At 38.6% G+C, this 18,936-nt stretch overlaps 1 protein-coding gene across 1 annotated transcript in view; it reads right to left on the bottom strand.

Annotated features, from left to right (window-relative positions):
• Positions 1-33: 33 nt before the first annotated feature.
• kitb (KIT proto-oncogene, receptor tyrosine kinase b) overlaps positions 34-18,936 on the bottom strand; it is a 49,337-nt gene continuing 30,434 nt past the window's right edge. The window contains exons 12-21 of the mRNA XM_017709437.2: positions 18,815-18,919; positions 18,562-18,672; positions 15,765-15,903; positions 10,218-10,279; positions 10,020-10,120; positions 8,517-8,639; positions 6,341-6,452; positions 5,890-5,989; positions 5,458-5,563; positions 34-1,930 (exon numbers count right to left, since the gene is read on the bottom strand). Coding sequence (XP_017564926.1) covers positions 1,760-1,930; positions 5,458-5,563; positions 5,890-5,989; positions 6,341-6,452; positions 8,517-8,639; positions 10,020-10,120; positions 10,218-10,279; positions 15,765-15,903; positions 18,562-18,672; positions 18,815-18,919 — 1,130 coding nt within the window. The 3' untranslated portion in view covers positions 34-1,759. The remainder of the gene's footprint in view (positions 1,931-5,457; positions 5,564-5,889; positions 5,990-6,340; positions 6,453-8,516; positions 8,640-10,019; positions 10,121-10,217; positions 10,280-15,764; positions 15,904-18,561; positions 18,673-18,814; positions 18,920-18,936) is intronic.

Consider the following 18,936-nt stretch of genomic DNA (forward strand, 5'->3'; position numbering starts at 1 on the left):
TTCTTCTATGTCGCTATGTAAGAAATGCACTGGTGACGTTTCCTGAACAGTTTATTTTCATTACACATGTACACACATTCTTTTTCTTTTCAACCTGTATCAAAACTCGCTAAGATTTCGAAAAAAGTATTTACAGAATTGTGACGCCCTCATGCTAAACGTCACATGCTATGACACTCAAAAAATAGTCAATCTTCAAATACATACAAATTCCTCTATGTGAAACATTTCATGTCATTTCCGTTCATTTTAGCTTTCTTTCAAAGTATCTTTTTTTTAATTAAAATTTTCCCTCTTTTGTTACGTTGACTGGAAGAAGCGTTACTATTAGTGCTAACATGCGATGCAGAAGCCAAAGTCGTCAGAGATGTGATTGTTTTTATACTTCATCCTACCACCGTTCTTAAAAAAAAGACAGGCACTCAGTGTCAGGATGTGTTCATAATGCAGATTGGAAGTGAATCAATTAATCAACAAGGAACTGTTTCGCCAAATAATGTTCCTAATAATCACTGTAACCTGGATATCTCAAATAGGCATTGGACATTTTGGCATCTGGCGTCTGTTAGCTCACGCTTCAGCAATAGTAGCATTTTTACTGCAAACGGTTGCATAATAGAATATTTCCACTGACTTTCAAAGTTTCTGCATAATTAAGATGGTTTGATGTGCACCGGTCGAGAAACCTAGTGATTCAGATTTGTTTAATGGTGATGGGAACCAGACGTCTGAAACGATGAAAGCCTCTTAACTTCTTCACATCAACTGTTTCTGCATATCGTCACTGTTTGAGCTAAACCTTGCAAAACCTCCAAAAACAGTAACTTTACAGGAGAAGAAGGGAAAGCATTCTAAACGTCAGTGTAGGTCAATGTTATTCCTGTTTATTTTGGACCATTTTTATGTGTTAGTTTATCGTGACGTGACAGTTAAAACTGAAATAATCTCCAAATAAAATATATTTGTTTCATATTTACCACTATTATAACATCATCGGCCCTGCATACAAAACCTCAGAAGTCGTGTGTAGGTTCACAGGTAGACATCACGACTGCTGGTTCCCATCACCACCACTGCAAGTTTCTCTCCAGTGAACTATTTTACACAAAAAACATTTTTTACATCACAGTGACAAAGATGTAGAGATGTTTAAGAATCTGTGGAAGAGAAACAGGACGCCTGTGAAATTTCTGAACATGTGTGATTCGATTACTATCAGTAGAAGCAATAATATAAAAACGTCTGAGCCACCTACTCCTAACCTTCAATAGATTTTCTAATTGCATGACTATGTCATCACCACAGTTGGTTATTAATCTCAATAAACCTTAGTATGTCCATGTTGTAATGATGTTCAGCTAATGGTTGTCTATCTGATGCTAGTACACTAAGTATCAGTTAATGGGCTGACTCTTAAGATACTGTCAACTCAGCTCTTCATGCGCTTAGAATACTGCATGGATCAATACAGTGAAATAGTGCTCAGCTGCATTTAGGTAAACATATCAGCAGGTTACACTGCACAGATGAGATGGCCATGCAAGGCGAAGACTGACACGGAAGACAAGGCTAACAGATGAAAAGAAGGAAGAAAGGAAATGTATGTAAACCGCAGCGGAAAGAAAGGCAAGTGGTTGTGGAAAATGGAATGAAAGTCTGACCTGAAACAAAATGGAGAAAAAAAAAAAGAACAACGAGCCGGGAACTAAATGAAGCTTGAGGTCTTCGATCCGAAAGGCTGAGCAGGGCCGAGTGATTCTCAGCACGTCCCGTGTTCCAGAAAGACATCATTGGTGGACGGCAGCAGAGGCTCAGTTGGCGCCGTGGTGCTGCTCACTGAACTCAGCCGTTGGGACTGCGCTCTCTGCAGGCCTGGACGATCTGCTGCATCGTTGCTGTTGTTGGTTCCGTTGCTGAGGTTCAAGTAAACCTGTTGGATCCAAGTAACAAGCTATTTGTTATACCATATTGTGTACATGCACTTAGGGGACACTTTATTAGAAACACCTAGATCATATGTGGCCAAATATATGTGGACACCTGACCATCAAACTTAGAAGAATGAGCATTATTAAAGCTAAAACAGCTCCCACTCTTCTGGGAACGTTTTTCCACATTTTGGGGTGTGTATGTGGGAATTTGTGCCCACTCAGTCAAAAGAGCACCTCATGGGGTCAGAACACTTGGCTCATAGTTGATGTTCCAATTCATTACCAAAGGTGTTCAGTGGGGTTGAGGTCAAGGCTCTGTGCAGGCCACCATGCCTTTATGGACCTCGCTGTGACACTTTCATGCTGGAATAGGAAAGGACCTTCCCCAAACTGTTGCCACAAATTTGGAAGCATGTAACTGTCTAAATTGTTGCTATATGCTGTAGTATTAACATCACCCTTCACTGGAACTTAAAGACCCAAACCCTGAAAAACAGTCCCAGACTGTTTATCACTGTCAGTCACTCTTTATCCCTCCTCCACCAAACTTGGACAATCTGTTCCAATAGGTAGGATTTTTTCTAGCATCCAATTAATCAAAAAAACTGCTGTTTTTAAACAATCAATTATAATTTGACAGAATTGAAGGTTTCATCATGTATGTTATCATGTTTTCAATTAGGGCTGCACGATTAATCGTATTTTTATCGTTATCGCGTTATCCGCGTCCAGCAATAGAGGGAGCTCTTCGCGCTGCAGACTATGATCACGTGACATAAGTAGGCAAGAGGCAGAGCGAGGTGAACACGCGATTTTTTAGTCCGGGAAAAAATTAGCACAGCCAGGCCAAGTGCCGAAAGATCTTCGAGAAGCGAAGACGTACGTGAGGATGAATTGGTTCCAAATAGGGGAGGCGTGACTGTAGTCTGGGAATACTTTGGTTTTAGTCGAGATGGCCACGCTCAGTCCAAGGTTTTGTGCAAAGAATGTGGAGCCGTTGTGGCTCCAGTCACGGGGAACACGACAAACCTTTACCACCACTTAAAACACAACCACAAACAACTGGAGGAGGAGTGTTCAGCAAAAAGGCTGAAAGCACGGTTAGATCTACCTCTTGTCACGATGCAGCTCCAGGTGTAAAACAAATCCATCGCTCAAATGTTCGAGAGCGTAACTCCTTATGACGTGGGCTCACTGCGTCACACACTGCTTGGCTAAAGATATGGCGCCATTTAAAACGGTTAGCAAAGAAGGCTTTGTGCACTTACTAAACAAGGTGGATAAACGGTACAAGATTCCATCACGAAGGCATTTCTCCCATGTTGCCGTACCAGAGATGTGTGCTCAATGCGTTAGAAGTGTGCAGGCCGAACTGAAGCAAATTGGATTCTTTGCGTGTGCAACGGATCTGTGGTCCAGCAGAACAACGGAGCCCTACGTGAGCTCGACAGTTCACTTCATTAACCAGGACTCTGAACTGAAAAGTCGAATGCGTGACTAAATGTAAAATTAAAAGACTAGGTAGAAGTCAGGAGGATTAGTAGAAAAAATGAAAACGGATCGCTGAGCTTATTTGCAGTCTGTTGGCATGTTTTTGGCTTTAATTGTTGTGCACCCCTATTTTCAATCATCTGTGTTTCTCTTTAAAATACTCAGCAGGCATTATAACTCCCTTGTTTGCTTTAGCTTTTAGCTTGTTCTCATCCGACGTGTCATTTCTCTTATTTTGGTAAACATTCTCTCCACTGTATTGATGATTTGAAGACATCGGTTTCTTTCTAGCAGCCATGTTATTTATCTGCCTTCCTAAAATGACAAACATTTCACATGTGAAAAATTTGCCGTAAAGCAGGTGCATTTTTTAAAAAGGTTCCTCATATCTTTAAGATGCATCATCACAAGTTACTTTCTAGTTTACAGACCAGAATATCTCACTCTAGACTGCAGCACTACAAGTAAGCATTTTTACAACAGATTCCTTTTTTTCTTAATGACAGGTGAATAATGAATACTGTGCACTGTACCTATCACAGGGGTCCAGAAATATCTTATAAAATAATAAAGGAACATGACTTTATTAATCAAAGTAACTGTTTTTAGGCGCTTTGCACTGTTATAAAGAACTCTACCCAAGGAACATCTACACAACACTCGGTACAGTGATTCAAATGTGGGGCATTTTTAGCTAGTGTCACAAGATACTACTGCACCACTGGGGGAACACAGGGTTGGTTGTCCCAGTGCCATTATGTGGTACCCCAGGGAAGAAAAGTTATGCTCTGAGGACGAAGCTCACATCTTACTTTCTGTATCAGCGCAAGAGATTTAATCTGAGGTGAGTTTCTCTGTTTTTCACACCCAAAGGTAAAATTCTGAAGTCACAGTTAATCAGATTGTACCCTTTGCTGAAATATGTTGGGCTTTAATGTATTCCTTAGCACAGCGGCCTTTGCAGGGTTTGTTGCTACTCTTTACTATATGTAGAGAAGTTAAGAGGACAGTGTTTTATTTTACATCTAATTATGGATTTCTTTTTTTTTTTTTACAAAAATATGAATTACAATAAATATTCTGGAATTTACTAATAAGTTAGATTTCCCTTTTATTCTTTTGAAATGAACACAAATCTTGCTTTTTGCATAAACTTTGGTGTGGCTATTCACTATAGGTTGTCACAAATGCATGTATTCTACATGTACTCAAAATCTTACATGAATCATTCTACTGATTATTCTGTCGGTTCAAAGAGTTTTTAATGTTTATATTTATATTTATAAATGTTTATATTGTACATTTTTGTGAACAGAATTTATGTGAAGGATAGTTTGTATTTTCATCTTATATTTTTTCATCTCTAGTACTATATATATTAAATAATACTGAATAATTCATCATTTTTCATAATTCATAATGTTTTGTACTGTGTTAAACTAAATTGGGTTACTCGGTTACTTGGTTTATAATGACAGAGACAGAGAGTGGTAGCTGACCTAGCGTTTAACTATAACACAGACAACGTACATGCTTAAAATCCAATGTGCATTGGAAATGTGGCAGGTTTTCCTTCTTCCTTTCCTTCTGGGTGAAACAGTGTTAGGGAGGGTCTCTGAGCTTGCTGAGCATTTTCGCACAATGACAGATGGAGGTGTTTGGGATGGGGGGCAGGGGGATGGAGCAATACAATATTGTTTAATATGGTATCTAATGCATGGTGATGCAATCAAAACTCAGTCAAAACAAAAACTAAATGTTTTAAAGGTGAGCAAAATGAAAGATTACAGGAACACTTTAATTTTGTCTTGTAAATTCTATGGTGTTAAGAATTGTGCTTAACCAGTCACATGAACTAACAGGGCATTTTCACGTGTGAGGTCAATATGAAGACTGTCGTAAATGGCAGTGTCACTCTTTCTCCATCTAGCGTGACCATTGGGGCTTAAAATGCATGAACATCAGCTTAGTGTGTTTGGTTCAACAGCGAATGAGCTGAGCTGGTTTATTATACACATCAATAAACAACACTTACATGTTTGGTGGTTTCTGAGAGCAGCATTTCTGTCCTCTCCACGAGTTTTTTGAAGGTTGGTCTCTTCAGAGGATCAGCGCTCCAACACCATCTCATTACCTCATAGCTAGTAAAACACATACACAAGTTAATAATATTATACAGTTCTCTTCTGGTTCATCATAAGATCAACAACTACAGAACATTTATACAAGCTGTATGCTCTAGAAATGAAACACAGACATCAAACCCTTTTTTACAGTAGCCATGAAATGCTAGTTTTGGCTGTTTTTGAGGGAGGTCCCTCTGCTGAACTATACATTTTTCCTCCAATAAGGTTGATGGAATATATTCCGATAAAAATGTGCATGATTTACAAATCTGCATTTTCATCTTCACCAGTGGGCCTGTATCTATCCATTACTGTTGAACACATGCACCTCCGTCTCTCACATTTCACTTGGAGCAAATTCCGGCTCGCTCATCCTGTATCCATCCTGTATCATCTTGTAAAACATAGAGCCGACTGGAACTCCAGGATATGGGCTGTTACCTGTGGGTAGAGTGGAATCATAATATGGTTTGAGGCTCTTATTCCTCAATGTTGGCAGAAGATGACAGAACAATGTAACTGTTTACTGTGAAATTCTGAAATAAAATATTGTTGGTAAGTTAACCACAAATCAAGCATCTTTTCCAGGCTTTTAAAATATGATGCTCAAATTTGCATGCACTCCTACCATATGTGAGTTTGAGTGTACAGACGTGCTAAAGATGAAACTGATTAATAACAAAACTGTTGGTGAAATTTGTGAGCGCTTCAATGAATAAGGTCTATTCTGTTCATAATTTTTATTCTCTCCTAAGGTGTTATTCAGCAGGCTTGTGGTCAGTCTGTACTTACCCAGAGAGAAGATCTCCCACAGCAAGATGCCATAAGACCAGACATCACTTTCAAATGTGTACACACATGAAAACAGACTCTCTGGGGACATCCACTTCACCGGGAGACGTGCCTGGACAACAAAATAATAATATCAACAATTTATCTTAACACCTCTACCCCCCTCAGTTTTACCACAGCCTTGTAGGCATACAGTTAGAGAGTGCAGCTCATCTTTTCTCATGGAGCAATGGAAGAAGGTTGCATGACTGACCAGCTTGAGAACTGGGGAATTTGGAGGCCAGAGCAACCCCTTGACCTCTTCACATTCTTCAAGCCATTCCCAAACAGTCTGTGTGATGTGCTGGAACAACAAGCCCTTACATGGTAGCCCCACCTTGCAATGTGCAGGACTTAAAGGCTTTGCTGCTAACCTCTTGATGCCAGATATCACAGAGCACCCTCAGATATCTTGTACACAGGGCCGATTTAATACACAGGCTTACCTGGAAGTCCAGGGGATCTGACTAAGCCTGAATAGACTGATAAACAATGTAATGATCAGTAATTAATCTCAGATTGAGTAGACTGATAAATCAATGTGATTGGTTATTAATCTCAGTGTTACTGAGCTCTGCTAAAGCCTGAGTAGACTGATAAATCACTGTGATGATCAGTTATTAATCTCAGTGTTACTGAGCTCTGCTAAAGCCTGGGTAGACTGATAAATCAACGTGATGATCAGTTATTACAGTTATTAATCTCAGTGTTACTGAGCTCTGCTAAAGCCTGAGTAGACTGATAAATCACTGTAATTAGTTATTAATCTCAGTGTTACTGAGCTCTGCTAAAGCCTGCGTGGACTGATAAATCACTGTGATGATCAGTTATTAATCTCAGTGTTACTGAGCTCTGCTAAAGCCTGGGTAGACTGATAAATCAACGTGATGATCAGTTATTACAGTTATTAATCTCAGTGTTACTGAGCTCTGCTAAAGCCTGAGTAGACTGATAAATCACTGTAATTAGTTATTAATCTCAGTGTTACTGAGCTCTACTAAAGCCTGAGTGGACTGATAAATCACTGTAATTAGTTATTAATCTCAGTGTTACTGAGCTCTACTAAAGCCTGAGTGGACTGATAAATCACTGTAATTAGTTATTAATCTCAGTGTTACTGAGCTCTGCTAAAGCCTGAGTGGACTGATAAATCACTGTAATTAGTTATTAATCTCAGTGTTTCTGAGCTCTGCTAAAGCCTGAGTGGACTGATAAATCCCTGTAATTAGTTATTAATCTCAGTGTTTCTGAGCTCTGCTAAAGCCTGAGTAGACCGATAAATCACTGTAATTAGTTATTAATCTCAGTGTTTCTGAGCTCTGCTAAAGCCTGAGTAGACTGATAAATCACTGTAATTAGTTATTAATCTCAGTGTTTCTGAGCTCTGCTAAAGCCTGCGTGGACTGATAAATCACTGTAATTAGTTATTAATCTCAGTGTTTCTGAGCTCTGCTAAAGCCTGAGTAGACTGATAAATCACTGTAATTAGTTATTAATCTCAGTGTTTCTGAGCTCTGCTAAAGCCTGAGTAGACCGATAAATCACTGTAATTAGTTATTAATCTCAGTGTTTCTGAGCTCTGCTAAAGCCTGAGTAGACTGATAAATCACTGTAATTAGTTATTAATCTCAGTGTTTCTGAGCTCTGCTAAAGCCTGAGTAGACCGATAAATCACTGTAATTAGTTATTAATCTCAGTGTTTCTGAGCTCTGCTAAAGCCTGCGTGGACTGATAAATCACTGTAATTAGTTATTAATCTCAGTGTTTCTGAGCTCTGCTAAAGCCTGAGTAGACCGATAAATCACTGTAATTAGTTATTAATCTCAGTGTTTCTGAGCTCTGCTAAAGCCTGAGTAGACTGATAAATAAGTTTCCTATCTGCCTTAACAAGTATTTATGTATATTGTAAACGTATTGTCAATGTGCTCTGAATATGTTACTTTTTATGGACAGTGTAATCACTGCAGATACACCAGACAAAAAATAGACAGAACAATAAAAACACATGACAATAAATACTAGAGAGGACAAAAAAAAACAATAAATAATGCAGTATATATTATGCAGTAATCCATATTTAATGTGGAGTTAAGTACGCAATGAGATTAGGATAAGGATGAGACAAGCAGCTACTTACGTTTCCTCTTAACACATAGTTGGAGTCTTTGGTGATGTCACGGGCCAGACCAAAATCACAAATCTTGGCAACCCGACCTTGAGTCAGCAAAACGTTTCTTGCAGCCAGATCTCTATGGATACACTATGCATGCATAAAGAAGCGTACAGATAGATTAATATTTGGGACTTTTTTAAACAATCACACCATAAATGCATAAATGCATATTGGGTCAGGGGAAACAAAAGGCTGGTAAAGTTGTGAAATGCTTAAAAAACACCAGGTGGTTAATCGGCAACAGGTCAATAACATGATTTTGTATAAAATAGCATCCTTCAGGAATTAAGATGAAAGACTGCATGAATAAATACTGCAACAATTCAACAATTACTTTTCTCAACATAAAATAACTAACTTTTAACTATCATCATCTACGGTACATAATAACATTAAAACATTCAGAGAATTTGGAGAAATCTCTGTATGTAAGGAAGAAGCCTAAAAGTCAGTACATGCTGGCCGTGATCTTTAGGCCTTCAGGTGGCACTGCACTGAAAACACATGATTCTGTAGAGGAAATCACTGCCCAGGCTCAGGAACACTTCTGAAAACCACTGTCTGTGAAAACAGTTCGTTGTTGCATCCACAAGTGCTAACCCTCTTAAACGCAAAAAAAGCACATACAGACAAGATCCAGGAATTATGCCACCTTCTCTGAGCCCGAGCTCATTTGAATTGCACTGAGAGGAAGTGGAAAAGTGTCCTGTGGTCTAACAACTTGAATTTGAATTTCTTTTTGGAAATCATGGACACAGTGTCCTCCAGGCAAAAGAGCACTCAGCCTGATATCAGTGCAGTTATCAGCCAGTATTCATGATGGTATAGGGGTGCATGGGTGACATGCACATCTTGATTATTTCTAAACCGGTCACCACTGAAAACATTTGGCACATTAGGAAATGGAAAATATGACAAAGGAGACCTCGAAGTGATGAGCAGCTGAAATCCTATGTTAAAAATGAGAAACTACAGCAGTGTCTCCTCAGTTCCCAAACGCTTACAGAGTATTGTTAAAAGAAGAGGTGAAGCACCACACTGATAAACATGCCCCCGTCCTCAACTTTATTGGAATGTATTGTTGGCATCAAATTCAAAATGGGAATATATTTTTCAAAATACAATAACATTTCTCAGTTTCAACAAAGTTTTTCAATAAAAAGTATGGTTTAAATAATTTGCACATCTTTGAATTTAGTTTTTTTTTTTTTGCACAGCGTCCCAACTTCTTTGGATATGGGGTTATATATGTGTGTGTATGTAAGTATAATATAATATAATATATATTTATTTCAGCAACGTAACGCAAGTCTCATGGGGCTAAACATTATATTGTAATGAGAACACATTTCAGGCGACTTGCACAAACTTGGATTCTGGATCTTCTGCTCCAGCTTTTTGCAAAGGCAATGCAAAGTGCTGCTTTCCTGCGTGACTATAACTCTACATGTGCACATAAACTCTTACATTTTTGGAAGTGAGGAAGTCCATGCCTTTAGCCACTTGATAGGAGAAGCTGAGCAAATCCTCTGTATCAAGAGATAAGTCGTCCTTATCATCACTCCATTCTAAGAGAGCGAGAGAGAGTGAGAGAGAGGGATAATCACATCTAATTTCTGATCTGGGATTGCAGATTAGTAGTGATGATGATGGAACAGGTCTTACCTGTCTGATTTGATCTCTTCTGATAGGACCTCATAGGCACATAGCCATTTTCTGTGCCTTCCCTAACGTACACATAGACAGACACATATATGGATATGGTGCACACACTCACGCACACATGCAACTATGGCATGGACTTTTCATTACAAATAATGTAACATATAGTAATTTGCAAAGTTTGAACATCTCCACTTAACAGCAAGTTTAAAAATTGTACACATGTAGAAACAGTAGTTCACATATATATATATATATATATATATATATATATATATATAGCATGCCATAGCTTTGGTGCCATTCTGCAATAAAATGTGAAGTGAAACCTCAAATTTTTGTATATGACTGTACACTCTTAACAAAGAGGGTTCTAGATCGTACATGGTGTGATATTACTTGTAACAATAGCAGAACATTTCTGTCACTACATAGAGCTGTTTGAAAGGTTCCTTAAGCCCCTTTTACAGATATCATAAAATGTCAATTCTCCTGAGGTTCCTTTTGTTTTTGCACTAAATATTTTTTTCTTAAATAATGCTGATGGAACATATTTCAATGGTAATGTGTATGATTTATAAAATCTGTGCAGGTGAGCAAGCAAGTCAACAAGTCAAGTGTTTTTATTGTGTTCAGGGTTCTGGATTGCTTAATGTTCTCTCTGACATACACTATACTGCCAAAAGTATAGTCTGCCTTCACACACACATGAAATTGAGTGACATCCCATTCTTAATCCATAGGGTTTAATATGATGTCGGGCCACACTTTGCAGCTGTAACAGCTTCAACTCTTCTGGGAAGGCTTTCCACAATGGTTAGGAGTGTGTTTATGGGAATTTTTGACCTTCTTCCAGAAGCACATTTGTAAGATCAGACACTGATGTTGGATGAGAAGGCCTGGCTCGCAATCTCCGCTCTAATTCATCTCAAATGTGTTCTATCGGGTTGAGGTCAGGACTCTGTGCAGGCCAGTCAAGTTCTTGCGCACAAAACTCACTCAAACATGCCTTTATGGACCTTGCTTTGTGCACTGGTGCGCAGTCGTGTTGGAACAGGAAGAGGCTGTCCCCAAACTTTTCCCACAAAGTTGGGGCATGAAATTGTCAAATCTCTTGGTGCTGAAGCATTAAGAGTTCCTTTCACAGGAACTACGGGGTTCAACCCAACTCCTGAAAAACAACTCCACACCATATTTATTTATTTATTTATTTATTTAACAGGGACAGTGCACATTAATCAACATCAATGTAAATGTGCCAGAGTTAGCTAAAAAGCTCATTTTCATCCGTAGTCCCTAGGCAGGTTGTTCTGGGCGGCCAGTGTCAACAGCTCAATGACGTTTACAAAACACCACCCCATATACATATATACATACATACACATACATACACATATACAAACACATAAAATATACATAGTTATCGGTGATTACAGATTTGGTTAGCTTTCAACCATGTCTTCAATTTATATTTAAAAATCAGATAATTTGTGCATGTTCGTAGCTCAGTTGGTAGACTATTCCAGTACTGGCTGGCTCTAATGGAAAAGACTGTTTGTCCAAACTTACTCCGTCTATATTGTACAATACAGTCCCCTCTAGTAAATGCTCTTGTTACCATACTACCCCTACTATCTTTTTGTTTTATAAACTGTCTCAATGGTGGAGGAGCAAGCCCATATAAAATCTTAAACATGAGACAGGCATCCAAGAGATGTTTAAAACTATCAAAACTGAGCAAGTTATACTTTTGTACTATATGACAATGATGATAACTATTAGGCTTCCTGTCTAGTATCTTTAGTGCTTGTTTATAAAGAGATTCAATAGGTTTCAAAATTGACAAACTTGTTTGTGACCAGCTTGTGAAACAATACGTTATATGGGAGACAATCATAGCATGCATAAAAAGTTTGGCTGCCTCTGTTGTTAGATACGGTCTTATGTGCCTGAAATTTGCCAAATTCAATTTAACAGTATTTATCACTTTTTTAACTTGATTTTTAAATGACAAGTTTGAATCTAGAATGATTCCAAGATATTTGGTATCAGATACTAGCTTTAGCTTTTCTCCCCTAACCAGCACATCAGCTTGAATCATTTCTGTCAATTTCTGTGAAAAAAACATGCAAACAGTTTTGTTTATGTTTAAATATAAACATGAATTAGATAGCCAATCAGATATTAAGACCATAGCTGCAGTTAACTCACTTGCAGCTTGCTGTTTGTTTTTAGCATGCACATAAAGAACAGTGTCATCAGCATACATCTGTATATTTACAGATGAGCAAACCGACGGCAGGTCATTAATGTATAAGCTAAATAAAATAGGGCCCAACACTGATCCTTGTGGAACACCAGTATTACAGCTTAAATATGTAGACTGAGTTTTACCAATGCGTACCCTTTGCTTCCTGTTTGATATATATGAGTTCATCCATTTAACAGAGTCAATAGAGAAATTAAAACAAGATAATTTAGACAAGAGTACCTTGTGATTTACAGTGTCAAATGCTCGTTTTAAATCCAAAAATACTGCTCCTATTACTCCACCTTTGTCTAGTTTTGATTTTACGCCTTCGAGAAAATAGCAAATAGCTGTTTCGGTTGAATGGTTAGAACGAAATCCAAACTGCATTGAATGTAGAGGAGTGTAACTCTTATTCAGGTGAGCTGTCAACTGCTGTACCACCCACTTCTCAGCCACCTTGGAAACCGCAGGTAGAATACTAATAGGTCTATAATTTTCTACAACTGTTCGATCACCTGCCTTAAAAATGGGTGTTATGACAGCCGACTTCCATGCACTTGGAAAAATTCCTTGCCTAATTGAGTGATTAATCAATTTAGCAATTGGACTAGCCAGGATACCCTTGTGTAGTTTTAAAAATGTCGTGTCCAAACCATAAACATCCTTTGCTTTAGAGTCTCTTAACGAATTTATAATGTTTAATACTGCAGATTCTGTTGTTTCCATTATTCTAAAAATTGGTATATCATCATCAATGATTGTAGATATTATAGTCTTAGAGGAAAAACTCTGGGTTAACTGCTCAATTGAATTTATAAAAAAGTTATTAAAGGTATTTGCTATCATATCATGATCCTGAATTAAGGTTCCATTTACTTTGAGTTCATATTCCTTTGTTCTCTGATCATTATTCCTTCCAGTTAATTTATTAAGATTCTGCCAAATCATCTTCCCATTTCCCCTTGCATTATCGATTATTTTAATAAAAAACTCAGCTTTAGCCTTCCTTATATTCCTTACTACCTTATTTCTCAAAGATGTAAAGATAAGTCTGTCATTATTTAGACCCGTTTTCAATGTTCTTTTTAGTGCAAAATCTCGCTCTTTCATTTGTTGCAAGAGGGCATCATTAAGCCATGGTAAAGTCTCCCTTTGCCTAGGTTTGGACTGTACCTTCCTAGTAAAAGAAGACATCACTTTATTGATGGTTGACAAGAAGATGTCACAATTGTCATCAATGTCTTTACAGGACAAAATATTAAGCCAGTCAATTTGTTTTAAGGCATTTTCAAGATTATGCATTTCACTTTTTGGGATTTTCTGATAATAATGTTTTGGTTTAATAATGTTTTTAAAACGTTTTTTGGTTAATTTCCTTACCACTAATATAAAATTATGGTCAGATAAACCTGTTAACAAATTGGAAGATTTAGTTATTCTCTCTTGTCTATTTGTAAACATTAAGTCAATTTGCGTCTGAGAACATTTAGTTACCCTTGTTGGTCCTTGTACAAGCTGCGTAAGACTGAATTTATCTGTTATCTCCTTAAGTCTTTTCCTATCCTGTTTATTCTCCCAGTTGATGTTAAAATCACCCATAAGTATTAGCTCTTTCTTTTCATCGCATTCTTTAAGAATGCTATAAAGATGTTCGTAAAATAAGCTATTAGATGATGGTGGTCGATATAAGCAGATAACAATGAAGGACATTTCTGGAGACAATGAAACATTCAGCCCAATACATTCTATATCCATTTCATGCGACCATTCAATAAGGCTGCATTTAATTGTCTCTTTAACGTAGATTAACAATCCTCCACCCCTACCCTCATTTCGATCCTTCCTAAACACATTATATCCAGCAATATTAAGACACGCTGTAGGAGAGAATTTGTTTAACCATGTTTCTGAAATACCTACAAGATCTAGATTAGAATCAGTCAACAAATGTTCCACCTGATTACTCTTTGATATAATACTGCGAATATTTAAATGTCCACACATCAGTCCCTTTGGCTTGGACCGTGGATCCCAGAGAAGTTTAGCATGATTAAGAGTTTTGCATGATTAATCCCCCCTCCACCAAACTTTACACTTGACACAATGCAGAGAAGCACCGTTCTCCTGGCAACTGCCAAACTCAGACTTATCCATTGGATTGCCAGATGGAGAAGCGTGATTTGCCACACCAGACAACATGTCTCCACTGCTCTAGAGTCCAGTGATGGCACTTTACTGTCATTTCACGTGGCCTACTACTTTGTGGCTGAGTTGCTGTCGTTCCCAATCTCTTCCACTTTGTTATAATTCCACAGACAGTTTACTGTGGAATATTTAGTAGTGAGGAAATTTCACGACAGGACTTGTTGCACAGGTGGCGTCTTATCATGGTACCATGCTGGAATTCACTGAGCTCCTGAGAGCGACCCATTCTTTCACTAATGTTTGTAGAAGCAGTCTGCAGACCTAGGGGCTTAGTTTTATGCACCTGTGTCCATGGAAGTGATTGGTACACCTGAATTCGATGATTTGGATGGGTGAGTGAATACTTTTGGCAATATAGTGTATTTAACATTGAAGCAAAAAATGTAAATGTAAACATAAGCCATAAGAGCAAAAGGTCATAAACTCTCCACACACATGCGACTTAAGAGTTTGATCATTTTACCCATGTCGGTGAAGGTAGTGTTAGGTGTCTTGCCCAAGGACTCTTACTGGTATAGTGTAGAGTGCATACCCAGGCAGAGGACTGAACCTAAGTCTACAAGGCAGAGGTGTTACCCACTACATCAACCACAACTAACAACTGCACCAGGGTTCGCTTTCATCAAACCAAACCTGAAACCAAGTCTGAACGTGCCCTAAAATGTTCTTTTTTATTCTGACCGTTGAATCCTACTTAACAAATTGAAGAAAACTGAAGTTGCACTGTCGGTTTTATCTCAGCACAGGTGTCTTTGTGGAGGGATGTAAATTGTTTCACAGCAGGGGGTCCTCACTCCTCTCTTTGAAGAGAAGTCTCTTCCCTTGAGAAGTCAATTTTATTTGACTACATTAATTTAAAATATTCAAGTTGATTTCCATTCTGCTGGTGGAATGGCCATAGTGGGCTTGCAGAAATGGGCTACAGAACCATGTGCAACATGTTCTCCATCTCCACCATTGCCTTTCCAAAAGAACCCTTGAGCCCTCTTTTTTAAAGGATGTACACAAATAAAAGGGGTATGGAATAAAAGACATTCAAACAGCCATACAAATCTGGAACTGCCCCAGACATAAATATACACATGCCCTCTTACCTTGAAGGCTGCGTTTGACTGAGAAGGTTTTTGTAGTATCCGTCTCCTGTTTTAGAGCTGAAAAAGGCATCTCTCTTTCTCCTTAGAAAGTTCAGCAGATCACCGTAGCAGCAATATTCTGTGATCACCAGGGTAGGACCTGTTGTGGAGAGAACTTTTATGCAAATGCTCAAAACAAGTAATTCTGAAAGTGTAACGGCAGGGAGCGAGAAGACGGACACATATGCGGAGATGAGCGACTTTTATTATGGGCAAATCCAGGGTCATAGTATAAATGGTCCAGGGTCATAGAGCCAACACGGATTGATCAGGGGGCATGACAGAAACCAGAATCAAACAGAACCTAAACATTAAACACCAAACAGGTCAAACAACAAACAAAGATTCAAACAACAGTACAAAGCCCAGCGACCAGACAGGGGAAAACACAGGCTTTAAATTATGTTATGATTTATTGAAATCCAGAGCATTAATTATGATAGTAATAAGCTAAAGTTATACAAAAAACATTATTTATCAGGTACTTTCGATTAGGAGGCGGCTTATGTTTTGAAGTTGAAATATAATGGATTTTTATGAGTGTAATTTTTAAATAAAAATAAATAAATTTAAAAATGCTGTCCCGTGTTTTCATGTCACTACTAAAACCCTAGGGCTCTGTTTTATTTCTTCTTATTCAACTTTCTCTCACCCACTCTGATGTGCATCCTACTTAAGTTACACAAATGGGCACTTAAGGAAGGAAACTAGGAGCAGGTTATTCAAATGGAACAGGTTAGCCTTAGTTAGCTAATTAGCTAGCCATGCAAACTTTGCAATGCAAAATGTATTTTAAGAAGTTTGAGCATAACGTACATAACGTATGTAAGTAATTGATGTCTGGCTATAAACTTGGAAGCAATGTGTAATGCCTCTCTTTTTGTCCTTGTTAGCCTTGTAGCCTTTAGCATGCTAACAAGCCAGCTAGTAGAGGGAGCTGATGAAGCTGTGTCAGCAGTCATGTATAACAGACAGAGTAAACCCAGTAAAGTGAATGTCATGGTTTTGAAATGTTGAGCATTTTAAACCGGTTTATTGCTTTAGCTTATAAATAGTTTTGTCTGCCATTATTTTCAGGTTTGAAAAGGTAAATGCGCCAGGTCGCAATGATGTCACAGCAAGTTCTGCTGTGCCGAAGTTGACACTAGTGTTTGCTTGATCTCTTGCCCCTCTGAGGATTCTTCTTACACTCTTCACCTGAGCTAATAAAGTAATGGAATATCTCTTTAGATGGCGCTGGAGATTCCCCTGAGAAGAAATGATGAATCCAAGTGGACGAGGACTTGTTAAACTAGTGTGGAAAGGGGGGGAGGAGTTTTAGTCCATGGACAGCATCAGAGCCAGTTTATGAGGAGCCTGGCCTATTCCCCTCGTTATATCAAAAAAGGACTGCTAATCAGCACCCATGAGTGAGTCCTCAATGAATGGGAGTGAATGGAGCTCAATGTGTCACAATTGGCTCCTCCCTCTCCATGTGCTTTTTGTTTTGATCTTCAATGTGCGTTTGTTTTGGTTTCGCCCCCTCGTTTCATAACTCCGCCCCTGATTGTCTACACCTGTTTTCCACCTGTCCCTCGTTTTCCATGTGTATTTAAGCCCTGTGTTTGCACCTTGTCTTGGCTGGTCTTTGTTGGTTGTTCTGTCTGCCCATGTCTGCCCATGTCTGCCCATGTCTGCCCATGTCTGCCCATGTCTGCCCATGTCTGCCCCCCCGATCTATCTGTATTGGCTCTATGACCCAAGACTGTCTTGACCCTGATTTTGGATTTGCCCTTAATAAATCTCAGCACGTGCGTCCGCCTCCTCGCTCCACGTTACACAATGGCTAAAAATGAAAAGTTAAAATAGTTTCTAATCACTTATCCAGAACGTTTCTTTAATTTTAGAAAGCAGAAGGATGTATTACTAAAAAAAGCAAAGAAAACTCACCTATATATTTCCCTTTTTCTACAAAAAACAGGTTTTGGGCAGTAGGAGGTGGGCATTACTGCTAGAGAGTGATGATTGATTGGCGAGCAGAGCAGCTCATTGTTTTTTCGCGCTCACTGACGTCATGGACATACATGAGGTGCCATTTTAAACTGTTATAGCTTGAGTTTAAAAGCTCTTAAAAATGTGACAGTGGTGTTAAAATGTTGTATGATATTCACTGTTCAGGAAATGTTTGTATTCTTTTACATTAAAAATGTTTAAGCATTTATAAACTATGATTTTGCTCAAATCCTCCATATCAACCCATTCATTTTGGACTCACTGGGGAAGCACCCTCTAGTGTTTGAGAAAACCGGAAGATATTGCAGAATGGGTATTCTCCTCTCTACAAGTTCTCTGACAGCATTTTAGAGCAGGAAGTAAGACGGCATCCCTTCTCTCATGGCCACATAGTGAGCAGTTAGATTCCACTGTTTTGAAATAAATGTGGACCAAAGTCTGAAAATGAGTGTAGAAGGCTAAGAATTCTCACAAATTTTCAATTGTTTTTCTGTTTTAAAAAAAAATGCTATGATTTTATGTGTGTACGACTATTAAAACTGTTTCGCTAGTCATGTACCCGCCAGCGTTCTTGAGTTATGCTCAAAATTAGTAATAATGAGCTTCTTCTACAAAAGCGTTCTCCTGAAAGTTGCTTTCAATGGCTTTGAATGTGCACAATACACATAAATACACTGAAGTGCTCCCCTGGTTCTCTGAATCACCTGATTTATAGATCTGATGTCACATAAACTGAGTTTCAACTCTGAACCTCTTGACCTCTTACCTCCCACCGTACAGGCACCAAGCAAGTTGACAATATTCATGTGGTTGCCGAGGTAACTGAGAACCTTCAGCTCTGACATCAGAGCCTCCTTTTCAGTAGAGTGAGCACTCGCTGTACACAAACACACACACACACAAAACCACAAGGGAAAATCATTAAAGAGACATTGGAGGCATTTAATCAAATTAGCTTGAGACTCTAAATGAGCTCTTTGTCCACATTCACTGACTCACATGAACACACAGATACTTACGCTTGAGCATCTTTACCGCAACAGTGGTGACAGTGTCAGGTGAGCAAAGGCCGTAAGCAGTAGCTGCCACCACTTTACCAAAAGCTCCAGAGCCAAGGATTTTACCTGCATACACATGCACA

Source organism: Pygocentrus nattereri, chromosome 22 (genome assembly GCF_015220715.1).
Source record: "Pygocentrus nattereri isolate fPygNat1 chromosome 22, fPygNat1.pri, whole genome shotgun sequence".
Classification (NCBI taxonomy): Eukaryota; Metazoa; Chordata; class Actinopteri; order Characiformes; family Serrasalmidae; genus Pygocentrus; species Pygocentrus nattereri.